Below are 27,647 nucleotides of genomic sequence, written 5' to 3'. Positions count from 1 at the left end.
AGTCCAAGTCCATGCCAACACACCTCTGAAGTTTCGTGTCCTTGAGAGACATTTTTATGAATGGGAGTATGGGTTTGCAATAAAGGGCACTCTACTGATTCAGAATAGATTCAACTGATCCTGAACTGGTCAAACAGGTGACGATACTTTTCTCAAAGCCTCTCCAAAAGAACTAATCTTTTTTTGTCAGTGAATACTTGGTGAGTTTTATGTCATGTTTAGGTAAACTGATAAATTTTTCTGTTTAAGATATCAAAGAGATTGCAACAAAGAACAATGTGAATTCAAAAAGTGATCCAGAACTGGTCAAACAACTGTATCTCAAAATATAATTCATGAAATCGAAAACTGCTGTTGGTTGGTGTTGCCAAACGTGCCTTTATTTATGCCTACACCTAAACCACTACCTAGCTAAAACTGAGAAAAAGTGACACTCGCGGAAAATGGGGAGATCCCGGACTGCATCAACAGAGGGCGCTTTCACCAGTCTCTGAAAAAAACAAAACACAATCGATGTGTTTTGCTTGAAAGTTCGAGAGGGGTGACTTAGTGACTGGGGAAACTGTCCCACAAAGTAAAAACTTTCAAAATGACTAAAGATGTAAAGAGTGACAGTGTCAGTAGCCCAAGTTCCGTCGATGGTGCTGACAAGAAGAAAATGAAGGATGCACCGAGTGCAATGACCAAGGTAGGTCACGGAAGATGTCAACTTCCTATTTTTTGATAAGTTGTCCAATTTCCGGACAGTAACATTTTTACACACAGGCAAAGCAAACTTAATTTAAAAAGTTCTTCCTATTTAAATAAAATAAAAGTAAAATATATTTGGTTTAATAAATATAACTTGTTCTACCTGATTATAAGAAGCTAACATTCTGTCTAGTTTGTACACACCATGGATTTGTGAATTGAAATGAAATAAATAGTAGGCCTAGTATAGTAGGCCCTATTTTATTTATTTTAGTTAAATTACATGTAAGTTAAGTTATTATAAATATTATAAAGCTAAACTTTTTTATTTAAAAAAGATATACATGTAGGGTAGGGCCTATTTTATTAATTAATATTATATATAATATAATTATATTATTTTTCCCGAAAATAAATAACTGATTTGTGGCGCATTTAAACTAAAAGTTTTAAATCAACATACTGTCCTGATCTGCAAAAACCCTCTTGTGACCCTTTTATTATAGGGCCTTCTACACATGTACTACTACTAGGAAAAGTTTACGTATCACGCCACTACTTTTTCATTCAATATGATTGTACATTAGGAGTATCTAATTTTTCATTTGATATGAAATACTAAAGTATCTAATTTAAATGTACCTCAGTGAGATATTCCTTTTTGTAAAAATGAGTGAAAAAGTGGTGGCGCCATATGGAAAATTATCATGATCTAATTTACCTTAATGATGAGATACATAACAAAAAATATCCCTTTTGGTAAAAAGTGGTGGCAGGATACGGAAAGTTATCCATGCTGTTAAAATAGAAGTCAAACATTTTGAGCCTTCGTAATGCTAATTTTTTAAATGATTATTGACAGGAGAGAACGTCAATGCCCATGTGCATGTGTGCATTTCTAATTTGCTAGTATGTCCTGTCGTTGACCAAAGATGTCTCTTTTACCATGACGGCATGTTTTATAAATTGTGAACTTGTCTCCTAATTTGACTATTTCAGGTTATTATCCGGTGCCTGCCCCCTACCCTGTCTGAAGCAGACTTCCTGGAACAGGTTTCACCCCTTCCAGATAACAACTACTTTTACTATGTCAAAGCAGACAGAAGGTGAGTTGCATCGATTTCACCAATCTCTTCCTAAACTTAGGATTAATCTTAGGACTAATTAGTACGATGAATTAAGTTCCGTATCCATAGACATTAGGACGCATTGAACTCATCCTTAGTTAGGATGGGTTACTCGTCCCAACTCAAGATAGGATTAATCGGAGCGTTTCGTGAAATCGGCTGCAGAACTTGTAATTACATGGTTGTGGGTTTGAATCTTTCAAAATACATGTTAGTAGCCACTGCACAAATACTTGATACTTGATGAAGAAATCCCTTTACAGCTAGTGAAAGCTAAACTGGGATGATGTTTTTTTTTTTTTTTATGCAAGTCACCAGACACACAAGGCCTGAAGGCCACTTCAAGGTGTGGGGTACAATTTGTTGTTCTTCCAATGACCGTTATCACCTACTCCAAGGGCTGAAACTGGGTTACCCCTTTTACAGTTCATACGGATGTAGGCTTGGGTATCATCAATCAGAAGCCTGGCTGGTAGAGCAGAAAGCACTACCTCCCCAACTTTATGTAGCAAGTGTCACGACCAGGATTCAAACCCATCCTCTGCTGATCAAACACCAGAGCTTGAATCCGGCGCTCTTAACCATGACGCCGTCACCAGTGGTGCAATAAAAGTGTATGACAAGACAAAATGAACATTATAGACACTGTACATTGGAGGGAGAAACTAGAGGAATCTGTCACTCACTTGCGGTCACATTACCCGAATCTCCAGAAGGATTGCAAGATTAAATGCTTGGATGGAGGGTGCACTGACGACAGTAGAAGCTAATCTATTCCAGATCCTGATGGTACGAGGATAGAATGAATATTTTGTAGCAGTCCAGGAGGAAAAAGCCACGCCATATTTTAGGTGATGATCAGGGCCCAGTTTCATGGCTCTGCTTTCCGTAGAATTCTGCGCTTACGATCACGATTCCCCGCTTGACATGCTAGCGCTGAATTTCTGCGCTAGCCTTGTAAGCGTAGAATGCCTAGTAACGTGGAGTACGCACGCGCACGAGCCAAAATTCACCGCTAACCCGTGAAATACGCTTGCCGTAAGCACAGAATTCCCTGCTTCCATAAGCACCAATTCTGTGCCTATGGTAAGCAGAGCCATGAAATTGGGCCAATGTCTCAAGTGTTGGGGTCTAGTGAATCATAGTGTCTTGATTTGTGCAATAAACAATAAAAGCTGTTAAACCACTGTTCCTGTTGAGAGAGATTGACTGTTGCCAGCTTGGCATATATCCCATTGTGTGAGTTTGCTTCTAAACAATGCAGTTTTTTGTTTGTCTTGTATAGCCTTGGACCCAATGCATTTTCAAGAGCCTACATCAACTTCATCAACCCTGAGGAGATACTCACATTCCGAGACCGATGGGACGGCTACCTCTTTACTGATACAAGAGGTAATCACTGACCAATTCTAATTTTAAAGTGCTCACTGTACACGTTTGGCAATTACTCAAAATATATACTAGTATAAAACTTGGTAACGAGCAACAGAGAGCTGTTGAAAGTACATGTATAAAACATTGTGAGAAACAGCTCCCTCTGAAGTAATGTAGTTTTCATAAAAGAAGTAATTTTCCACTAAAATATTTCAATTTGATTTCGAGACCTCAGAATTAGATTTTGAGGTTCCGAAATCAAGCAACTGAAAGCGCAAAACTTCGACCGTGTGACAAGGGTGGTTTTTCTTGTTAGTTTATATTATCTTGCAACTTCGATGACCAAATGAGTTCAAATTTTCACATGTTTGTTAGTTTCTGTATATAATGTTGAGATACACCAAGTGAGAGTACTAGCCAGCAAATGTTTGTATTCTTACATAAATATCCAGGACTCAATATCCAGGAAATAAAATTTCAGGAAATCTCTGGGGTTTGGGGTTTGAATTTTGTGTTTGTTTTTTCCACTGTGAACACCAGCTCCCCGTTTTTAGTCCGCCTGTGATCTATCTTCCTGCAATTTTCTAATCTTCTTTCACACAAAAGCAAACTGACAATGAGTTCCACAGCCATTGCAGTGGTGCCCTGTGCTCTTACTGTCATGCCCTGTGCAAGGTTCCAATACAAATTTACATTTTCTTCATAGAGGTCCACCCCACAGGGGGAAATTACCATGCCCCTTTAAGAGCAAAGTTCAAGGCCTGTGTTTGATAACAAATCCGGAACTATTGCTTCTGTAGGTACAGAATATCCAGCCGTTGTGGAGTTCTCTCCGTACCAGAAAGTCCCCAAGAAACTCGGAAGGAAAGCCGACCCTCGCTGTGGAACAGTTGAGACTGGTAAGTTTGGACAAGTGAACCCCGCCTCTTTTCGATAAGTGCACTGGGTTTCTTTCGTTACATAATAACACACAAGACATACAGCTTAACGTCCCATCCTAAGGTCACAGCAAGAATGGTTTAAAAGTTTTCTTAAAAGAACACGTTGCCTTTGGATCGGTCGAGTTGGTCTTTGAAAAGCGTTTGTAACCGTTTCTTATAAAATGCATATATGATTAGAGAGAAAAGTAGAATATAATGATCCACACAAGTATCACTCGCAATTGCATGGTTTTCCTTTTACCTCGTCGACTAACACCAATTGACTAACACAGTTCGCAAAGTAAAAGAAAAACCACGCAATTTCAAGGCAAATTTGTGTGGATCATTGTATTCTACTTTTAAAATATCTTTCTAACCATAACGCATTTTATAACCAACAGTTTCAAACGCTTTTCAAAGACCAAATCGATCGGTCCAAGGCAACGTGTTCCTATTAAGGACACAAGTGTCATGACCCAAACTAAAAACCCCACTTTTCTGATCAGCACCACTAGAACTTGAGTCCGATGTTCTTATCCGCTTGGCCATAACACACCACTAACAAGGAAGACTTTTTGGTTGTTTCTTATTTCAATAGATGAGGACTTCTTGGCCTTTGTGGAAGCCTTCCAGGCTGAAGTAGAACGTCTTCCCAGTGCAGAGACCTATCTGGAGGAGCTAGAGGCAAAACTTAGTGAAAAGGAAGGTAAACAAACAGAATGGCGTTGTCTTTATTTGTGTAATTATTATTATTATTTTGTTGTCCAAAACAATGCAAAAAGGTCTTATTTTTACTTCCTCATTTACATTCAAATATTGCTACTCGTACACTTTGAGGTGATGAGAAACACTTTTTGCATTCATTTCTATTTGTGTCATTAGAAACTTCCGTATTTAGTGCTCTATAAATGTTGTAATCATTATTATTATATTGTTGTTGGCAAAAAGACTACACTTTTTTGCATTTTGGTGTAAAGTATGTATATTTGTGTGTGTGCAGTTCTTGAAAACATTTGTTTCTTATGGAAATTGAAGGCCATTTTGTCACAGTTTCAGTGGTTTCCAACTTGATCTTTTTGTCTATATTCTGTTTATATTTACATATTCATGTGTAGTCTTTTTTCTTTGTGTTTTATATTATATTTTGCATTTTATCGTGTACTTCGATTGTGTATTTTTGTTGTTGATGTACCATACATAAATGTTTTATTTTTGATGTAAACAATGACGTATGAGTTGCTGTGTTTTCATCTTAAGCCTCAATTATGTCAGAGATACCAGATCTACATGATAGAAACCTCGTAACCACGGTATTCCGTGACATCACATGTTTACCAACAAAGAACCACAGAGCCTGGACTTCCTGATTTGTTGACAGCTCAAAGGAAGAAAATGAAATGTGATATTTTTGTTGAGATTGCACCAACTTTTCATAGAAAGGTGGCACATCTCTTAAGTTTAACATGTTGTGCTGACACACACAGCTATTTTTTATAATTCTTGAATTTATGCCAAAATCATGATACAAAATGTAAAAATTTTCCATTCGAGTCTGTGTAGTATCTCGCTTGAAAGGTCACTCATTTTTCTAAACAAAAGTCCATATTCTGAAACAAAACAGCACTTATAGTTCTTCACAACGGTTTCTCAGAAAAGTCATGTCCAAAAATAAGGAATATTTTAGCCATGACTGTTTGGTATGTGTGGGCATAATGTATGATGATGATTGTACAGATATGAATTGTCACTATAGTCAGTTACAGTTAATGTTTGTTTAGAATTGACTAATCCGCTTGTTTAAATGTATTTCCAATATTCTATTGGTTTTTACTGCAAAGTCAGGTGCTGAAGATCTGGCTTAGGGTGTGCTGGTAACTGCTCCCCTCTGGTTTATCCTCCTCCTTTATCCCCCGTTTACACCCCCTTTTTATCCCTTTTTAGAATTTGATATTTTCGTTTATGTATTTTATGTAACTTATTCTATTTTATTCGCCTTTTCTACTTTCTATTCCCCCTTATTCTGTTTTTATCCCTTTTTAACGTTTCCTATATATTTTTTTTTCTATGTGTTTTTTTATGCAACTTATTTTATTGATAATTGTAGGTTTAATATGATGTCTAATCACCATTTGCTTTTTGCCTTAAATTTGCCAATTACAATTAAATTTTTATCTTGAGTTTCTACTTATCATAGGCTTACATACAGTATGTATATAAAAGGTAGGCCTACTCTATAAACCCATTTTTGTATTACTATTATTATAATTAATGTATTGCCACAAGTTTACTTTGCCTAATGTTTGATTGATGCATTGTTGACTCTCGATTGTTCCTTTTGTTGCAGCTAGAGCAATTACACCCTTGCTCACCTTCATCAAGAACAAAAAGTTGGAAAGAAATGTAAGTAACTGAAACTCCTCAACTCTCGTAATAAATTCTTATATAATTTTACATAACCACAATACTTTGAAGTGCAAAGTTTGTTAAAATGCTTTATACGATCGAAAGCTGCTGTAAGCTTCTGAAACCAAAAGTTTTGAATCCAAACCTTTCCTTTAAATGTCCAAACTGTGCAGAAGGTCCGCCAGGAGGCCAAAGATGAGCGGAAACGGAAGGAGAGAGAGCAGAAGAAGAGAGATGACGAGAGACGTCAGAAGAGGGACGACGAAAGAAGACGTCAACGTGAGAGGCAGAGACAGAAAGAAAAAGAGTCAAAGGAATCTGACAAATCAGAACCACAAAAGATTAAGGTATTGTTCGGCTATCTGGTAGTCAGTTTGGTCCTTCCATTGCAAAGCAGCCAAACTCAACAAAATTGTTTTATTTATTCGAGATCGCTTCTCGGTAAACTGAGGGTGTTTGTTTTTTTAAATTTCAAAGTTTCAAAGGCATGGTATGTATTAAAGGCACTAGACACCGTTGGTAATTATCAAAGACCAGTCTTCTCACTTGGTGTATCTCAACATGCATACAATAACAAACCTGTGAAAATTTGAGCTCAAGTGGTCATCGTAGTTGGGAGATAATAATGAAAGAAAAAACACCCTTGTCACACGGAGTTGTGTGCTTTCAGATGCTTGATTTCGAGACCTCTAATGCTTGATTGCTCGAAAACTACGTCACTATAGAGGGAGCCGTTTCTCACAATGTTTTATACTATCATCAACCTCTCCCCAATACTCGTTACCAAGTAAGGTTTTATGCTCATAATTATTTTGATTAATTACCAATAGTGTTCACTGCCTTTAAGCCTGGGTGACTAGTGTGGTTAATGTTGAAGTCGTGACTATTAATTGCTTAGTCGAGCTGTGGCTACTGCTTTTTCAACTAGTCGGTTATTTGTGCCACCACAACTTCCACAAAAAAAAGTTGCGACTACCTGCTTGTTGAACCAATTGTGTCGCTGAGGGCTATTCCTGACAACATAATTAACTTTCGAAACACAATCAGACATCAGTGACACAATCCTTCAATCCTTTCTGCTTGAATGTTACTATATTGCGCTAGTGACACACAATGTCACAATGCATCTTGAGAATTAAAAATTTGGCACGAATAGTGTTGTATTTGCAACTATTTGAGGTGCGACTAGTCAAGATGAATGCATCTTGAGAATTAGAAATTAGTTGCGACTAGTGTGCTAGTCACAACTATTTGAGGTGCGACTAGTCAAGATGAATGCATCTGGAGAATTAGAAATTAGTTGCGACTAGTGTGCTAGTCACAACTATTTGAGGCGCGACTAGTTGAGTAGTAAATTTCAGTAGTCGCCCAGGCCTAGTTGCTCCCATTTTTAACTTTCAAACATTCCATAATGACAGTGGATGATGATTTTCTCCTGAAATGATGATCAAACTAAACAATTTCTTCGTTTTTGTTTTCTCCTGATGTAGTTGCTGAAGAAACCTGAGGGAGACAAGTCTAACAGAAGGAGAGATGAACCCACAGCTAGTTCCAAGACGGATGACAGGGGGAAGGAGAGAGACCGAAGGGGAAGAGTTGATGCTGTCCAGAATAAAGGGCGGTCCGATGATAGGTAAAGAGCTAAAGATAACAAATAGATCTTTTCCAATGTAATAGGTAAATTGCACATAGCGCTTGAGCAGTAACATTTTGGTTGGCAAAATGAGGAAACGTCGCACTATTTTGTACACGGCTAATTAAGCTTGGGCGGTCCCTTCGGTTACCCGGTTCTACCCGGTTCCAAGTTGAAAACCGGACTTGCGGTTCAACTCTTCTGTGGAACCGGGTACCCGCTTTTGTCGGTTCCGATTTTAAAAGACCGAGTCCCAATTATAAAAGGCTCTGTGGAGCCGATCCTGCGACGAACCGGCTCTAGAAAATGAGGCTTGATGTTGAAAGCGGTGACCGCAGATACAGTGTGCAAAGGCTTCAAGCCGACATGAGTATCAACTATCACATGTGGTTGCTGCATACACAGTGCACACACATAGGCATCTTCTACAACCACCACATGTATGCATGTACATGTCATGCATATACATGTACATGTATAGACAGCACGTTGTGATTGGCTGCCGATATATCCATATTCATAAACGCTAGCCCCGTGCACAAAACACACAGTGCTGTAGGTATGTATGTACAGGCATGTACAGGCATAGTACACTTGTATGTACAGAGACGACACACTGCATGCACTACGAATGTACTGCACTACGGATGTACTACACTACGGACATATGCTACACAACGATCATACTGCCGGCTAAATCAAAGACTTGTTTAAATCATAGAGTAAGGACAGAGCAGGGAAAATAGGTGCTCGGTGGCACGATGTCTGATCATTGGGGTGGGTATTCTGGTATTTTCGTTAAAAATAGATCGGCTCCAATTGTGTGTGTGTGAGCTCGGAACCGATGTCTGATTAACTTGGTTATTTTCAGTTCAAATAGATCGGCTCATTTGTGTGTGTGTGTGAGCTCTGGACGGGCGGCTTATGTTTTTTATTGAATTGGAACCGGGTATGTCTCAGAACCGAGCTTTTTTTCGGAACCGGAACCGAGCCCCAAATTTCTGGAACCGCCCAAGCTTACGGCTAATGGCCGCGGGACGCAGACGTGATTGTGCATCTGCTGAATGCGCATCTCTATTCCGTAAGCCAACCAATAGGGTCTGTATGCATGAGTGAATGTATAAGCAATATTTCTTCAGAAAGGTCTATTGTTGGGAAGGGTTGCAATTGAAATACTAATCAACTTGACCTTGCTTCAACTACATTTTTATCTTACTTTTCACACTTTTCAACAAAAAGGATATTTTTAGATGGAAATAAAAGAGTATTGAATAGGTCTTAATTGACTGTTTATAACCTTGCGATAAAGGACGTCGCCTTAAGTTCGTTTCTGCATCCCAAGGACATGAACCTGCTACTTTTAAAAGGCCTGTAAGACCTTGTTGCCAATTTATTACTCCCTAATAAACTAGCAATTAAAGACCGTGTCGTACTGAGCTGACAAAATTAATGTTCCTTTGATTTTTTGTTTGTGTTCTCAGAAAAGAAAGAGACTTCAAGTCAACATCCAAAGATTCCCGCACAGGGTTTCAGAGGGATACTGAGGAGAGAGATAAGTCCAGACAGAAAGACCGGGACTGGGAACACGAACGGCGAGACAGAGATCAACACAGAGACAAAGAACGCGAGAGGAACAAAGATAGAGATAGACAGCGCGATAGAGACAGAGACAGACATGCTGACAGAGGGGCTGACAAACACCGTGACAAAAGGCACGATCAGGAGACCAAAGCAGCCCCTGAGAGACGCAATAAAGGTAGGTGGCCCTCAACTAATAAGAGGCTGATGAGACCAAAAGAAAGTGTTTTTGAGAAGATACCAATTAAGGACCTCCACAGCTGCCAATTTTGATTGCCACACTCAAAACTAACCCTGATTTTAGTGTGTGAAAAAAAAAAAAACTTAAAAGTAACCAACTAAAACCAGACAAACGATAAAATGTTTTCACCTAGACCTAGAGTCTACACAATAGCTTACTAGCCCAGGGGTCGATTTCACAAAGAGTTAGGACCTAGGAGATATACAAAACGTGTGGCTGGTCCTAAGTTTGGACGAGTAACTTGTCCTAACTCGAGACAAGACTAGTCTTAACTCTTTGTGAAATCCACCCCTGGGCTTAAATCTCTGGCATGTGGTCAAGTGATTATTTCGTTCTCTGCTACATGCATTCATCAGAAGTGTTTGTTTAACTTGACCTAGATTCTGACTCAAGGGGACAATCCCAGCGAGAGGATCGACGTGACGGCGGCCGTCGAGACTCGTACAAAGAGAAGCCTCCGAGACAATCTCAGGGGAAGGAAGGCGAACGTGACAGGAGAGATGTCGAGTCATCTCGCAGGAACAGCACCAGCGATAAAAGACCCGACAGGAGCGAGGGCCAGTCGAGGACTACCGGGCAGGGTAGTAGAGAGGGGCCTAGTAAGAAGGAAGAGAGGGACGTGGGGGCTAGGGCCGACAGGAAACCAAGAAGTGACTCTCATGAGGAGCACTCGGAGAGGTCGGCAAAATCTGGTCGCGGGAGGGACAGGTCTGACCGTGACCGTGATCGTGTCCGCAATAAGGTAAAACTTCCCTTTAGGAATGTATGAAAATACAGGCACAATATTTTTTTGTAAGTTTAAACCAATGTCTTGTAAATATTGTACTTTTGTTTTTTATTTAAGGCTCTTAGCTTTTATTACAATATCGATTGTATAATAGTTTTGGGTTTTACCCTTAAATCGATGTGTGTTAGCACTGTATACTCAGTACTTTCCTGAGTAGAGCTCTGTGAACAAAATCACAGGTGTATTAATTTAGGATTCAAACTGCTGCCAGCTATCGGGGCAATCTCGGTGGTCTACTTGGTAAGACATCTGCTCTAGAATGGCAAAGGTCGTGGGTTCGAATCCCAACCCGAGTGATATGCCTGTGATTTTTCACAGAACTCGGGAAAGTACTGAGTATATAGTGCTAACACACATTGAGTGTATTATAGGTAAACCAACGTTAATATTCTTGTAATATTCATGATGAAAATTTAACATCTATTTATTGATCTTGATATCTATTTACTTGATAGGACCGGCCAGCCATGGCCCTCTATCAACCAGGCAACAGGGGAGGAGGCTCTAAAGAGCAAGATGACAAGGAGGGCGGAAGCAAGTCTAAAGATGAAAGGTCAAGCCCTGTCGACTCTCTGCCGGAGAAGCCAAAGTCAGGAGAGGACAGACGAGAAGGGCGAAGAGATATTAAAGACTCCAGTCAGGGTAAAGGTGGCTCGAATCCGAGACCTTCCCAAGGAGGAAAAGATGATCAACGCAGGGATGAAAGAAACAGAAAAGACGGGAGGGGGCCCAAGGATGGGGATCACAAGGGCCCGAGGCAACATGGAGGGAGGGACGACCGACCAAGAGAGGGCGACAGACGGGGAGACAGAGGGGGCGATAGACAACGGGATGGCGATAAACCCAGGAGTAGTGGAAGCAATGATTCGTCTCGCAGCGGAACCAGCGAGAGACAACGAGGGGGTCAAACACCCCGAGACAAACCCGGCGATAGACCCAAGGGAAGCGATGGACGAGGAACTACACCGAGGGATGTTAATAGTCGATCCTATGATAGGCCTAGAGACAGGGGAGGTGATAGACCGAGGGGTGGTAACAACGATAGACCGCGTGACAGGGGTGCTACCAAAGGGCCTACTAGGCAGCCGGAGAGGGATCAGGGTAGGGGTAAGCCCGGGGTACACTCTGGAGGAGATAAGACTGGGAGTGATAAGGGGAAAGAGAAAAGCAGCGACAGACCTGGGGATAAAGGAAGTAGTGATGGGAAGAGTGGGGCAGCTGACAGCTCAAAGTAGATTGATATGTAGAATAGAGAGGTTTAAGTTTAAAGTCTGCTACGTATTATTTGGTTTATGGAACCGTTCGATTGTTTTAAAGATGCTGAACATTTTTGGTAATTGTCAAAGACCAGTCTTTGCACTTGTATCTGAGCATATACCTAAGTATTGAATTGATTTCAGCTGAGGTTTAGAAATCAAGCATCTGAAAGCACACAATTAGGCGACAAGGGTGTTTTTTCTTCCATTATTCTCTCGCAATTTCGACGACCAAATGAGTTAAAACTTTTACAGGTTTGATACTTTATGCATTTGTTGAGATACACTTAGTGAGAAGACTGGTCCTTAAGAATTACCAAAGGTGTCCAGTGCCTTTCAGATGGCTCGTATTTTGAAATTATTTATACCAATATTTGATTGGTAACCCTCCTACCCTTGGTAATAAATTTAATGAACCATTTGAAACCATTCATTTGCAAGAGTTGCGTATGGTTGTAGTCCGTGACACAACTGTGCACTGTACAAAACTGTGCACATTTATTATTTACTCTGTGGAGATGCAACCACTTCATGATATCTTTAAGGGCAGTGGACACTACTGGTAATTACTAAAAATAATTAAAATAAAGATTAGAGAGGAGACTGGTCTTTGACAATTACCAAATTGTTCTGCCAGTGTCTTTAAAGGCAGTGGACACTATTGGTCATCACTCAAAATAATTGTTAGCATAAAACCTTTTTATGGTGACCAGTAGTGTGGAGAGGTTGATGGTATAAAACATGGTGAGAAATGGCTCCCTCTTAAGTGCCATAGTTTTCGGGAGAAAAGTAATTTTCCACGAATTTGATTTCAAGACCTCAAGTTCTAAACTTAAGGTATCGAAATCAAATTCGTGGAAAATTACTTCTATCTAAATGCACACAACTTCGTGTGCAAAGGGTAATAATAATAATAATAATAATAAGACTTGTAATGCGCACATATCCACCCTGCTGGGTGTTCAAGGCGCAGTAAAACCAAAAAAACAAAACAAAAACAAAACACAACACAAAGAAAAAAACAGACAACAAAATTAGTCATTGAAAACCTGTGACATAAGATAAGTTTTGAGAAGAGACTTGAATTTTGCAGTACAAAGACAAGATCGAAGATTAAGTGGTAGAGAGTTCCAGATGCGTGGCGCGGCTGAAGAAAAAGACCTGTCACCCCATGAGTGTCGAGACTTGGGTTCAATGAGGAGAAGCATAGAACTTGATCGAAGATTCCTTGATGGAGTGTAAACTTGAAGCAGTTCAGAAATATAGTGGGGAGCCTTGCCATTAAGAGCTTTGTGGACAATGAGCATCAGCTTGAAGATGATTCGTTGAGAGATAGGGAGCCAGTGTAGTTGTTTCAGAATGGGGGTGATAGAACAGGATTTTCTAGACAGTGTCACAATGCGGGCAGCAGTATTTTGGAGCCGTTGAAGTCGGGAAATCTGGTTGTTAGGAAGACTGTAGAGAAGAGCGTTGCCGTTGTCAAGACGAGAAGTAACAAATGCGTGAATGACCTTTTCAGTGGCACTTTTGTCCAAGTACTTGCGAATCTTACCTATATTCCTGATGTGATATGATGATAAACGAACAATGTTGTTGATGTGTGGCTGAAGTGTCATCGATGAATCAAAAATAACACCTAAGTTCCGAGCTTTCAGCGAGGGAGCTATCCGAGCATCACCGATGGAGATGTATGGCACTGAAACCTTAGTTAACTGTTGACGTGACCCAAATAGAAGGAACTCTGTCTTATCATCATTTAACTTCAGGAAGTTTTGTTGTGTCCAACGTCGAATCTCTTGGATGCATTTCTCAAGTCTTGCAATAGATGCATTGGCGTTTTCTTGAGAAGATTTAAACGTGATGTATAGCTGAGTGTCGTCTGCGTACACATGGTAATTCAGATTAAATTTCAGGATGATGTCACGAATCGGTAAAGTGTATAGCGTAAACCACTGCGGGCCGAGTACCGACCCCTGTGGCACAGAGTAGTTCAAAACAACAGGGTCGGATATCGCGGTGCCAATACATACATGCTGAGTTCTATTGTAGAGATACGATCTGCACCATGCTAGGGCTGTGTCCTCTATGCCAAGGTGATTCTGGAGCCGAGAGAGAAGGATGTTGTGATCGACAGTGTCAAAAGCAGCACTCAAGTCTAGCAGGACTAGTGCTGTTAGGTTACCATTGTCCATTGCAGAGAGAATATCGTTGCTCACACGGACTAGTGCAGCCTCGGTCCCATGGAAAGGCTTGTATGCTGACTGGAACACGTCGGACAGGTTGAAAGTATGAATGTGATCAGAAATACGTGATGAAACTACTCGTTCGATGACTTTTCCAAGATATTTTAAGTTTGCAACCGGTCTGTAGTTTTTGAATATCTCCTTGTCCAGGTTTGGTTTCTTGATGAGCGGCCTGATGTAGGAAACTTTGAGGCTATCGGGGAAACAACCGGAACTGAGGGATTCGTTTACAAGCTTAGTGATGTAGGGTACAAAAATATCGATGTTTTGCTTTATCATGGATGTTGACACTGGATCCAGCTCACAGGATTTTGAAGGAGATTTCATAATAACCCTTTGAATCTCAGCAACAGTCGCAGGCTCAAACACAGATAGTCTACACTCTGGTTGAAGTTGTGGCAATGTCTGCGGCACGTTGTAAGGGACTGATGAAAATGATGAGCGGATGTCTGAAATCTTGGTGACAAAGAATTTCTGGAACTCATTTGCTAAGTTCTGGTCATTGTAAGTGGATGGAAGGACAGGGGTTTTGGGTTTGAGCAACAACTTACCAATTATCTTGAAAAGCTTCTTTTGATCTCCTGAGGATTCTTGTACTTGAGATGAATAATGGATGATCTTTGCCTGGTTGATCAAATTCCTAACTACTTTACATTGGTTGCGATATTCTTGTCGTTGAATTGCCAATTTGCCATTTTTCCGCCACTTCCGCTCCAGTTGACGACAGATCTTTCTCGCTGTACGAATATCATCATTGAACCAGGAGACTTCAGTTCGGACCTTGACTGATCTCGTTTTCCAAGGTGCGTATTTATTGTTTTTTTCATCATTATCTCGGAAGTTCGATGACCGATTGAGCTAAAATTTTCACAGGTTTGTTATTTCATGCATATGTTGAAATACAACAAGTGAAAAGACTGGTCTTTGATAATTACCAATAGTGTCAGCTGTCTTTAACTTGTTACTTAGTACATTTTAGTTGCTAGACTGCATTGACTAGTAATTTTAAAAAGACAGATTGACTTCACTCTTCATTTTATCAACTCATTTCTCATCCAGCTTGTTAAACTCTCTGACAGTCAAATTTTATTCATTTGGGAAAGTTGAAAGAAGCTTTCTTTTAAAAAATAAAGGTTAAAAAACCCCAAAATGTTCACTCAGTGTGCGAGTTGTTGCAGCTTATTTGTAAATTTTTTTTGAAAAGATTTATTCTTATTTTAAGATTTCTTTGTTTTTTAATTGTAACACGATTTTTCTTTGTTTAACCTTAACATTTTGAATTTTTTTTTCGTGTTTAAAAATCCAGAAGCAAATACAGTACATGGTGTCAACCAAAAATGGCAACAGAAGCAATTATGCAACAAATTAACTGCCATGTAGCAATTCTTTTTGTTTTGTTTGTACTATATATAATCAGTGATTTCATTGGATAAGTGTTTTGATTGGTGTGAGGTCACGTTTGGCAGCTGCACTTCTATGTCGTCTGCATGTCAATGTAGGTGAAAAGTGAAGATGGACAGGGATTGACCTAATGGAGGCAACTCTCTTACGTAATTCACGAGCCTTTAAGTGTGACGTCAATGAGCGGCTCTTCTGTTTGTGTATAAGCCAGCCGTATATAGACAGCGCAATGTAGACTGGCTCAGAGGGACTGGGCCAGTCTACCAAGCTGGATAAATCTATGGGTGCGTTTGAGTAACTTCCCTGGGTCTACTTAAAGGTACTTGCAGGTACAGGTACTTGCAGGTCCTCTTCTGATTGCAGGCCTCTTTCATCAGATCTTCATACAACCTCCTGTTAACATTGCCTGTGCGCATGTACGTGGGGGTTGGTTCGTCAATGTCATATTTGAAGGGTTGGGATGACCAGATCTTGTCTAGTCTTGCCTCAAAGGATTTGACACTAGGTGCTGTCACAACAAAGTTTGGGAGTCTATTCCATGTGTCTGCTGATAGGTGTTAAGAGGGAGAATGTTCTTACATCTAACCGGGCATTGATCTTGTTGATTTGATACTGATGACCCCTTGTGTTTTTGGTGTTAAGTTGGATGAAATTTGTTACATGCGAGTCATATTTCCCAGTGAGTATTTTGAACATCTCGATCATGTTTCCTCTTGTTAGTCTGTAAGCTAAGGTGGGTAATTGTAGATACCGTGCGGTGCTCACCCGGGTTAGCCCCAGCCTGACAAGAGCTAAACGAACGATCACGCTCTCGTAATGACGTGCACCTGGGGCCAGCCCCCAAAAGTGACCCACACTACAAGCATGCCGTGCACTTGGGGCTGACCCGGATGAGCTCTTGGAATAACGTCAAAGCTATTCGAACGCACTGGGGTAGACCGGGGTCGACCGAGGGAAGCTAAACGAACGCACCCGTTATCACTATGCCTCAACCGTGTTCCCAGTGGCGAACGATCGCGTTGCGCCCTTTTTCTTTCCTATAATTCCCGTGGTGGTCGTATGAGTTATATTATAAAACAAAACAAAACAAAACGAAAGTCCTGATATTAACGGATATGAGGCCAACGAGTTAACCGAAGTAGAGCTTATATAACACAAAAAAGCGAACACACACCGTTGTAGTGTTAGCAGCTGTTCACTAAAAAAAAAACACACAAAAAAACCCACAAAAAACAGCAAAATTTTACTAAAATCGAAGTGTAATCTTTTATTTACCATATATCACTAATGTACTACACCCGTGTTAATAACTACTGCAGAATACAAACCGTATCACTGCACACTCGACCCTTTTCACGAGAGCAATTCCCTTGGTAAATTGTATAGCAAAGTTGTACTTCACAAAAAGCACCTCGGTCGTTTAGAGGAGACAACAATGTTGTATGAAGGTCCCTAGTAAAATATTTTCCAACATTGCTACCAGACCTGTTTTGACCACTTGGACAGTAATTTTTGTAGAAAGGTTATATTCAAAACACAACTACATGTATACAGCAAGTTTTGTGTTAAATAACCAGGCTTGGGTAGGGGTACTCGCAAAGTGTTTCACCCCTTTTTCAACTGAAAGTCCTCGTGTTATATGGAACCGAAAACACTTGACACAGTTAAACCATTGTCAGCATAGTGACGTAAACTTGGGGACCCGCCCCCTTCCGCTTTCTCACCCCTGAATGTGGTGTACTCGGGTCTATACCTACACAATTTCGGAAACTTGTTTAATTTGACAACATACATTTTAGGTGAAACTTCTCGACATCTTAATAGCGGATCAAACCCTTATAATATGTCCAAAGCCTTTGGCTTGGAAAGCTTCATGGAAGGAGAGACCACGCCCCGAGTGGCGCAGGCTTCGCCACACTCGACTCGCGCACGTAGTCTCACCTTCCAGTCGCTTGGGATCGTGGCTTTTCAGACTTTTAAACTTTCACGACGGCTTTTCCGGTGTTCGTGCCAGAGAAAAGTCCCATAAAAGCATCAAACATGTTGTCGAATCCTTGTGTTACGTGCTCCTTGTATTTCAGTTTCCCCTGCAAGACGAAACATTTACATACTAATTATATTTAAAGGCATGGACACTATTGGTAGTTACTCAACATAATTATTAGCATACAACCTTATTTGTTAACGAGTAGTGGGGAGAGGATGATAGTATAAAACATTGTGAGAAACGGCTCCCTCTGAAGTAATGTAGTTTTCGAGGTAGTTTTCGAGAAAGAAGTCATTTTTCACGAATTTGTTCAAGACCTCAGATTTAGAACTTGATTTCTCGAAATCAAGCATCTTAAAGCACGCAACTTCGTGTGACAAGGGTGTTTTTTCTTTCATAGTTATCTCGCAACTTCGACGACCGATTGAGCTAAACGTTTCACAGGTTTGTCATTTTCTGTATAATGTTGAGATACACCAAGTGAGAAGACTGGTCTTTGACAATTACCAATAGTGTCCAAACTTTAAAGCCATTGTACACTTTCGGTAAACAGTATTGTCCACAAAGGCCCACACTTCGTGTATCACAACTTATAAATAAAATTAATAACAGACCTGTGAAAATTTAGGCTCAATCGGTTATCGGAGTCGGGAGAAAATAACGGGAAAACCCACCGTTGTTTCCGCACGTTTCGCCGTGTCATGACATGTGTTTACTGTAAATCCCGATGTCGAGAATTGATAATTGTTTTAACGTTTTCTCAAAAAGTAAAGCATTTCATGGAATAATATTTCAAGGGAAGTCTTTCACCATTACCTTTTGTAAACCCTGTAAGTTATTTCTAAATCTGTGAAATGTTATTTGTTTTCTGTTCCGAAAGTGTATAATGGCTTTAAAGAGGAATTATTTTTAAAAAGCGAGGGGAGTGAGCAGTCTAAAGTTATATAATTCAAAGACAATATTTACACGATTTTTCTATAAAGACATGTAAAAGCTGAAACCTGCTCCGGACTACCGGTGATTGCAAAAGTGCATGGATCTCAATAAATTGGTTTTACATATTATTTCGAGCTAGTAAAATGAAGTTGATTGATCGGGAGTGGTCTCCAAATTATTGGTTTAGCAAAAAGAAAAACAAACCAATGTTCTAAGTTATTTTTTTTTAAATTTTGATTCATAATTTTCCACATAACAATGTTCATATTCTTTTGATCATAACGGATGTCAAAATGCAATTAAGGACCTCAATAGCACAGAGCCGACCATGTTTTAAGATTGCAGGGACAGCCGTTCGCATAATTACATTGTGTGTAGCAATTTCAGCTTATAAGGGGATTGGAGGCATTGCAAGATAGGTGTCATTAATTGGTTTGCGTCGATAATTATGTTTCTACTTGCTGGATGGGTATTGTTCTTTTGAGCAATCAGTAGGTTAAAAAAAAAAGCACCCATCCGCAAAGTCCAAAACAATCAACATTCCTTAAGAAGATCTTTAAAAACTCCTTCTTATTACTATACCTCTTTAATCCAGCCAATGTTTCGTTGGATCCACTCCGGGTAGCGGGCAAGATGTGAAAATATCATGAAACCTTGCATCTTGATCTCCTTGAAGACGAGGGTTCCTTGGACAGCGGGAACTTGAGCGAGAAAAAACCCAATTGATGTATGGGATTTGAGGCAATGCAATATTAATGCTTTGCGGTAACAGTGTGAATCTTCTTGCTGGGTTTATAGATTTTTCGGAATTTGGGAGAGTTCATGTTACTACCGCAGTGTAGATTTTTTTTTGGAAATCAGGAGAATTCTCAGATCTGAAAATAACTGTCCTGCTTTTTAACTACAACATTGGATGGCGTGAAGTTAGAAAATTGGCCAGGACTACAAATGCATTTGCTTTAGTGGACTTCTCGTTGTTAACTTCAATACTGCGGAGTGAATTATTAATTGATTTTTCCATCCCAGCAGGCATGAGTTTAAGAACGCGCCATCTGACAGGCATGTAAGCTTCGTTTTTGAAAAGGGCAGGGGCACCAAGGCATTTTCTCCTTGGTATAAATAAAGGGCACCATGTTAGGGAATTGTAAAATTCTACTGTAGCATTTCAAGGGCACAAGGAATTGACCTGGGGGCATGGAGGCAATCACCTTTAATTGTTGCATTCCGTGAAGTATCAGGATTGAATCAAAGATGTGTGAGACCCCTTTGGAGGGCTGGGATGGGGGTAGGGATCTGATTGTGTTTTGAATGCGTTGGGGTAGGTATTTGGGAGAGGTATAATTGGTTGGGAGTATCGTGTAAGTTGTACCTTTAAGTGGAGCTTTATCATTGTAACCGGAAATGGCGCCACAGCATCCGATGCGTCCAAGACGGGCCATGTTGTTAAGAACAGTATTCGCAAATTCACCACCAACCTGTCCTCAAAAATAAAAAATAACATTTCAACAATACAGAAAAGGTCGGCAACAAACAAGACCAAAACTAAACAAAGTATCGGTGGAACAATATTCACCTTTTGAGTATTCATTGCATGCCCTACAAACTTATGCAAGAAATAAAGAAATAATGAGAGACATCGTTGTCATTGGTCTCCAGAAATGCGTACCGGTGTGGCTGGAGATTATGTGGTCCCCTCATACGGCAAACTGTGTACAAAGTTATGTCTTTTCCGCATAATATCTTAGAAGTAAAAAAAATGGGTGTTTCACTAATTATTGTACACACATAGATAAGTAAAAACTTTAAAAAACATAATTATTAGCAAATTGCCTACTGGCATTATATAACGCACCACAAACAGTTATTTTTTTAAAGGGAAGGTACATGTTTGTTAATTACTCAAAACAATTATTCACTTAAAACATGACTTGGTAACGATCATTGGAGAGCTGCCCCCCCCCCCCACTCCCTCTGAAGTAACGTGGTTTTTGAGAAAGAGGTAACTTCTCATCACTAAAATAATAAAATACTTCCAGCTAAAGAAGTCTTTTATTCCTAATCTGAAAGCACACAAATTCGTCCAACAAGGGCGTTTTTTCTTTCACCATTTCGATGACAGATTGAGCCCAAATTTTCACAGGCTTGTTATTTTATGCATATGATGGGATACACCCAGTGAGAAGACTGGTGACAATTACCAATTGTGTACCTTTCCTTTAACAGTGGCCCGTAGGCCAAATGCCACTGAAAACTCCTGAGGACTGGTAAAAATTCACTCCATGTGGACCCGCTGGCTTGTTCAAACGTGTACAATTCTACATAGCCTTTTAAGTCTTTACTCACGTTGTCAAAGTAGCAATCTACACCATTAGGTGCAGCTTTCTTCAGAGTCGCGTCCAGATCGACTTTCTTGTAGTTGAATGCTTCATCGAAGCCAAGTTCCTTTATCCACGCTACCTTTTCATCAGAACCAGCGAAACCGATAACTCTACAGCCCTGTTAAAAAAACCGTAATCGTGCTCAGTTCAATGGGGGACACAGTTGGCCAAATTTGAATCTTAGAAGATTTACTGCAGCAACAGATTGGAGTTTTCATCTTCCACTTTATGGACACTTATTCCTATCGCTTCAGATTTTCTTCGACATCTCAAAACGTGACCACCACTTTCTACAGATATAAAGGATTAACACATTCGAACATCAAAGGTATACTTTGCCTTTTAAAGTAACTTACTTTTATTTTAGCGATCTGTCCCACGATAGAGCCCACTGCACCAGCCGCACCACTGACTACAACAACGTCCCCTGCTTTGGCTTCGCAGACATCCACAATGCCATAGTTTGCTGCCATCCTGATCAACAGAGAACACACTTTTTAACAATCTAGTTTAACCATCTTTAAAATTCACATCCATCCTCAGGCAGTTTCGCTGTTCCTATATTGGTGGAGAGCGCATCACGTTGGGGGTGTTTAAACGGTTGATAATTATCAGCTCAGCTGGAGCTGTTTATAACCGGTTGTTTTCGGATACGTTAAGATGGATATACGTGCACGAATGCATATCCTAAACTGTCTCAGTCATAAAAATGCAACACACGTACAGAGCTCAAGGACGGCTCGGGCCTTTATCGCACGGCCACGACACTGCCGGTTTTAAACGGCAGTTTAAGAACTCGTCGCTGTATACCCTTTTATTTCCATTAAGACTTCGTATAGTCGAGTGCACATTAATTGGAACAGCTTTGGACACAACAGGTCCCCACATTGATTGATATACAAAACATGTACTTATTAATGATACAAAGTCTATTTTAATTTTTTTTTCTTTCGGAACTCGCACCTTGTAGTCTATACTTCATTAATTAAAGTAAAAGGTTCTCGACCAGTCGTAAAAACAATGTACGAGTTTGTAGTGTGTGGCAATCGGGGTAATACGAAAAGGGACAACGTGGTGGATTCGAGCATAGTGTTCTATCTATAACTCTGTTTTGCACACAACTTTACCAACTTTATAACGGGTATTGTTTTTAGGATAATAGTCATTATAGCCATTTTTAAAGCTGTATTAGTGAACATAATATTCATATTGTTTTAATCGATAACTGTGTTTTGCATATATATACCAACTCTTCATCGAGTATTGTTTTGATGATACTAAAGTCACTTCATAGCCATTAAACAGAAAAAATCTTTATCAGTTCAAAACTTTGTTTTTTAAAACTCACCCCGGCATTCCCAACACACCCAGAGCGAAAGAGAGTGGGACGCCCTCTGGATAAGGCGGGATCTTAGTAAGATCCGACCCATCAGACACCAAGTGTGACACCCAGCCACATGATACCAGCACGTTGGTACCCACGGGAAAAGTCGGATTCTTGCTTTCGATGACCCTGAAAATAAATCAAGTATTTTTTATTAAAATTCATAATAAGCTCATTCAATAAAAAAACTATGAAACAACACCAACAGCAACAGTAACAGCAACATTAACATCAACAGCAGCAGCAGCAGTAACAACATCAAAAACAGCAGCAGCAGCAGCAACATGATCAACATCAGCAACAGTAACATTATATCAACAGTAAAAGTAACAGTAACAGTAACAGTAACGGTTACAGTAAGATTAAGGGTAACAGTAACATTAACAGTAACAGTAATGGTTACAGTAACGATAACGGTAACGGCAACAGTAACAGTAACAGTAACAGTAACAGTGACAGTGACAGTGACGGTAACAGTAACGGTAACGGCAACGGTAACGGTAACGGTAACAGTAACAGTAACAGTAACAGTACCAGTAACAGTAATGGTTACATTAACGATAACGGTAACAGTAACAGTAACAACAGTAACATTAACAGTTACAGTAACAGTAACAGTTACAATAACAGTTACAGTTACAGTAACGGTAACAATAACAGTAACGGTAACGGTAACGGTAACGGTAACGAATTGTCTCACCTTGCAATTATCTCGCCAACCATGACGCTTCCAGTTGGGGCATTTGCGCTAAACAGTCTAAATAAAATAAACCACATCATTTAAATCTACGGTTATGGGCATGCTCGACAGAGCAAATTTGCATTTCATTGACATTGAATTGAATTGAAAACTATAATACTTCAAAAGGGTCGTTTCTTACAGTTCTTAGGTGTTCTTTAACAATAAGTGTTTAATGTCGTTTACTTGTGAAGTAATTATACTAAAAGTAAAATTGCCAGGGTTGTCTCTAACACAACAAATGTTTGAAGAAAAACACTTATTACAGCAATAGCATTTATTCCAGGAAAATCATGCTCACCAATAAATTGTGTTTTTTTCTGCAGATACTAAGCTTGTTTTTGGAAATGAATTCAAACTTGAAAAAGAAAAACGTAAAATATATCCTTTTTAATAATTAGAAGTAAAAAGCACTGATACCTCATGTAAGGGTCCACGCTGAGATACACGGCATCCAACAAGACAACTGGGGGAAACAATAGACGATTTAAATGAGTGGTCAGAGCAAGGTCGTTTACCTACTGGAGTTTCTACAACACCGACTAGTCCGCTGTCTAAAGGGAATTTCCCCATTGACTCGAACTTAAGGACATCACGGTTACAGTTGTAATGGGACCTACAGGGACTGATTTCACAAAGAACCAAGATTGATCGTAATTGAAAAACAATCGTAGTTGCTTAAAAGTGTGACGCCACAATGCAAATCACTATGGTAATACTAACGATTGATTTGATTGCTTTGTGAAATCGACCCAATATTTCTCGTAGGAGACAATTTGAAAAAGTTTACCGGTCCAAAATTCAGAACAAGAATGATAAGGTATGTATAGATTGACATTGACATTGAACGTTAACCTCACCAATAACACAAACGAAAATAATAAACACGCAAGAAACAACACCCGGCAACCTTTTGGCACCAGGGGCGTACAAACATAGTACAGTGATCAAGCACATACAGTATACAAACTAATTTAGGTTGTCCTGGCTAATTTCGACAAAAATCTAGTTATATTTCTACACCCAACTCGTGAATTTTTTTTTTTTAAAAGACCCTAGTTTGAGAGGAATAGGGGAAAATGCGGTAATTCGAATACACGTTGATGAACTTTTATGGATTTTTACTGAAATTAGCCGGGAAAACATATACAGTACGAATTTAAAGGCACTGGACACTAGAGCTGTTTTTAAATTACTCAAAATACCTTTTAGCATAAAAACTTACCTGGTAACGAGTAATGGAGAGCTATTGATAGTATAAAACATTGTGAGAAACGGCTCCCTCTGAAGTACCGTAGTTTTTGATAAAGAGGTAATTTCACACTCAAATAATAAAAGACCATTTTTTGTCCTCTGAAAGCATACACATTTGTGCAGCAAGGGTGTTTTTCTTTCATTACTCTCTTGCGACTTCGATGACCAATTGAGTCCAAATGTTTACAGATTCATAATTATGTTGGATCCCCCTAAGTGAGAATACTAGTCTTTGACAATAATTACCAAACATGTCCAGTGCCTTTTAACATTTGATACATGTTCTACTTACACCCATCCTTGACTGCCGGCAGATCAAACTCCACAATTTTTAGGTCACTTCTCTTCGGCGTCCCATCGAAATGTTTTTCTAAGATCCATTTCTTTCCTTTGGTAGGCATCTTTGGTGAAAATTGTTTTGACGTGGAGAGCTGGAAACGCTTTCAGAACTCTGACTGGTCTAAAAGGTGTTTTTCTGTCCGAGTGACAAGAGTTCAACTATGAGCGTTGTATTTATATACCCCTGGTGTTGGTTTTAAAGGGGAGGTTGTGCATGCATAAGTATGGATATATGAACTTAGAAAATATAGAGGCATTGCTTTGCAACAGACATGCAACACTGGGCACAATTTCATAAAACTACTTAAGCAGAGCATACTGCTTAACATTTGTTCCTATAAGCAGAAGTGAGTAGGATACCGTTTCACAAAAAAAAACATTTTGATTTTTTTTCCGGCAATGCCGACCAGGTGCTGCTGAATGCAGAAAAACACTTTTTTAAATGTACCAACTCACGACTTGGACGTACATATACTTTGCACGTGTGTTTACTATACGCATTGCAGGCAAAGTCTGCCTCGATTGACGTCACAAAAGGGGTAGGCGGAGTCAGCCCCCCAAACAACTTTATATATTCTTTTAACATATAAATCGTGACAAACAGTTACTAAAAAATTTTTTTAATGTTTGTAAGCATATACTCTTATGTTTGAAAAAACTTTAAGCAGAGCATACTGCTTAACATTTGTTCCTAAGCAGAAATGAGTAGGATACCAGTCATAAACTATACACGTGACATGACAGTTTGGCTTGTAACCTTATTCTGGTAAGCACAATTTTGCTGTGCTTAGCAACCTTTTGTGCTTAAACAGCTCTTTGAAATTGGGCCTAGATTAGAGTGAGATGGAGAATTGGTAATAAGACCTTCCTACTGCTGTAGAGTAAAATAGGCTAGAAGTAAGAATATGTTAATCACTCTTAAAATGAATGACATGAATCAACTTTAGGCCAGAAGCCTAAACACCAGCTTTCGATGATATCCTTAAGAAATGAGGGAAAAAAAAACTTCACTCCGACAAAATAAGGTTGTTAGTAAATAGATATTGGCTTGTAAGTCCAACAATTTGAATCTGAGAAACTGTAGTAGTAATGCGTCTCATGTTTTGTTCCCTTTTTAAGGGATTACTTGTCCTGTATGGACATGTTATTATTCGCTCCGGGATTTCAGTGATGTCAATGTCGAACTTTTGAAGGGGCACCAAGTGGTCATTGCCTTGGTGCCCCTTTCAGAAGGTCCACATTGACATTAAGATTATCCTATGGTAAGCTCTTTTTGCAAAATGAAAATGGCCTTGCTCTTTAAAAGCAATCGCACAATATTGGTAAACAGTGTTGTCCAAAGGCCTACACTTCATGTATCACAACTAACATATATAAATCATCCGAGTCAAGAGAAAACAAAGGGAAAACCCACCCTTGTTTCTGCACGTTTTCTCAAAAAGTAAAGCATTTCATGGAATTATATTTTAAGGGAAGTCTTATACCATGACCTTTTATAAAACCCTGTAAGTGATTTGTAAATCTGTGAACTTTTAATTTGTTTCTGTTCAGAATGTGTCCAATGGCTTTAAAGATGAAATTTCAGGTCTGCAGTTTGATCCAAAAAAACACACTCTCTTTAATGCACTGTGATTTCCACACCAAAACCGTAATTTTATTTTACCATTTTGCAAAGTCATTATAATATAGACTGTTTGACTGAGTTGGACTGTTGAACTGAAAAAAAAAAAAAATAGATATCTCGAAATGCCGTTCTCTCTTTAACGCACCGTGATTTCGCACAAAATACATTGTATTGTGCATGGCGTGTATTCAATTTGCATCGTCATGGTAAATGCTGACCTGTATTACGCACTTGGTTGATATAGTTGTTGACCCTGGTATGAAGTCCATGATAGAACACTGAGTGTTTGGCCCGCCGATTTGTGTGATTACTGGAACCCCATTGAGATTTTTAATCTAAAAACTATCTGGGGCCCAATTTCATGGCTCTGCTTACCAGCGAATTCGTTTAAAAGGCAGCGGACACTATTGATAATTACTCAAAACAACTGTTGGCATAGAAACTTACCTGGTTACAAGCAATGGAGAGCTGTTGATGGAACAGCTCCCACTGAAGTAACGTGTTTAGGTTTCGAGAAAGAAGTAATTTTCAACGAATTTGATTTCGGGACCTCAGAATTAGACTTTGAGGTCTCGAAATCAAGCATCTGAAAAGACAAACCTTCGTGTGACAAGGGTGTTTTTTATTTCGTTATTATCTCGCAATAGTAACAACAGTGTGAGTAGTTATGTAGAAGGTTGACTAGACTACCAACGAGTCGTTCGGGTGAGTACGTCACTGCGCATGTGCGTTGCTATTCTGTGGTCGAGCACTGGTGGACTAAATGTGCGCACTCGAACTTGCTCTAGTTTGTAGAACAACATGTAGTCTTGCTTACGAAAAAGTATGAATCAAAAGACGTTTAAATTTTTATTTTCTTAAAGTGAACGCGATCCTTACTTTGTTCCTCCATCAGTTACGAAAAAACGATTGTGTACACAGCTCCATGGAAAAAAAAAGCTATATTTTACCCAATGTTTTTTTTTAAAGCGTAGGGCCTAGTTAAAACTGACCCTGTTGGTAATTAGAAATAATGTTTTCTTACTTTTCTGTACATTAAACCATACACATTACATCTTTTATGGATTCGCTAACAGTCTTTATGAAACTAACGTGAAGATCTTTAAAAAAAAAAAAGGCGAAAAAAAGAAGAAGTTGATGTTTCACCACAGTCTCTACTTGCAACAAGTTTGTTCGCTTTTCCTTTTTTTCTTCTCACGTAGAGAGGCAGGACATTAACTTTTACAAAAAAGCAAAACGATTTCGTTAAATGTTTCATTATAGATGTATAGTTCTTTCAGGAGGGGGTGGGGGGGGGGGTGATGCTTTGGTTGATGCTCGGCTTTCCGTATTATACTGTGTCAACTTACATTG

The 27,647-nt window shown here is 39.4% G+C and overlaps 2 protein-coding genes across 2 annotated transcripts; one reads left to right on the top strand and one right to left on the bottom strand.

Annotated features, from left to right (window-relative positions):
* The first annotated feature begins 508 nt into the window (after positions 1-508).
* LOC139945171 (uncharacterized) lies at positions 509-12,133 on the top strand. Its single transcript, XM_071942456.1, has 11 exons — positions 509-688; positions 1,690-1,796; positions 3,103-3,209; positions 3,992-4,090; positions 4,710-4,817; positions 6,456-6,511; positions 6,688-6,861; positions 8,005-8,147; positions 9,629-9,903; positions 10,347-10,708; positions 11,209-12,133. The coding sequence occupies exons 1-11, from the start codon at positions 590-592 to the stop codon at positions 11,986-11,988; spliced, it is 2,310 nt and encodes a 769-aa protein (XP_071798557.1). The 5' UTR covers positions 509-589; the 3' UTR covers positions 11,989-12,133.
* Positions 12,134-16,886: 4,753 nt separating this feature from the next.
* LOC139945032 (prostaglandin reductase 1-like) lies at positions 16,887-26,851 on the bottom strand. The gene is made up of 10 exons (XM_071942276.1): positions 26,742-26,851; positions 24,624-24,806; positions 23,498-23,543; positions 23,039-23,095; positions 22,303-22,467; positions 21,311-21,428; positions 20,920-21,072; positions 19,946-20,051; positions 19,159-19,277; positions 16,887-17,740 (listed from the first exon to the last, which is right to left on the bottom strand). The coding sequence occupies exons 2-10, from the start codon at positions 24,730-24,732 to the stop codon at positions 17,630-17,632; spliced, it is 984 nt and encodes a 327-aa protein (XP_071798377.1). The 5' UTR covers positions 24,733-24,806; positions 26,742-26,851; the 3' UTR covers positions 16,887-17,629.
* Between the last annotated feature and the right edge of the window lie 796 nt (positions 26,852-27,647).

This window comes from Asterias amurensis, chromosome 12 (assembly GCF_032118995.1).
Source record: "Asterias amurensis chromosome 12, ASM3211899v1".
Lineage (NCBI taxonomy): Eukaryota > Metazoa > Echinodermata > Asteroidea > Forcipulatida > Asteriidae > Asterias > Asterias amurensis.
Note: the sequence above shows the minus strand (reverse complement) of the source record. Positions and strands in the feature narration are given on the sequence as shown.

Coding starts and splice junctions, on each gene's coding strand:
- LOC139945171 (XM_071942456.1), top strand. CDS start 590: ATGACTAAAGATGTAAAGAGTGACAGTGTCAGTAGCCCAAGTTCCGTC. Junction 689..1,689: donor CACCGAGTGCAATGACCAAG/GTAGGTCACGGA, acceptor TGACTATTTCAG/GTTATTATCCGGTGCCTGCC. Junction 1,797..3,102: donor TATGTCAAAGCAGACAGAAG/GTGAGTTGCATC, acceptor TGTCTTGTATAG/CCTTGGACCCAATGCATTTT.
- LOC139945032 (XM_071942276.1), bottom strand. CDS start 24,732: ATGCCTACCAAAGGAAAGAAATGGATCTTAGAAAAACATTTCGATGGG. Junction 23,544..24,623: donor GCCGGCAGTCAAGGATGGGT/GTAAGTAGAACA, acceptor TGTTTCCCCCAG/TTGTCTTGTTGGATGCCGTG. Junction 19,278..19,945: donor TGATAAAGCTCCACTTAAAG/GTACAACTTACA, acceptor TTCTCGCTCAAG/TTCCCGCTGTCCAAGGAACC.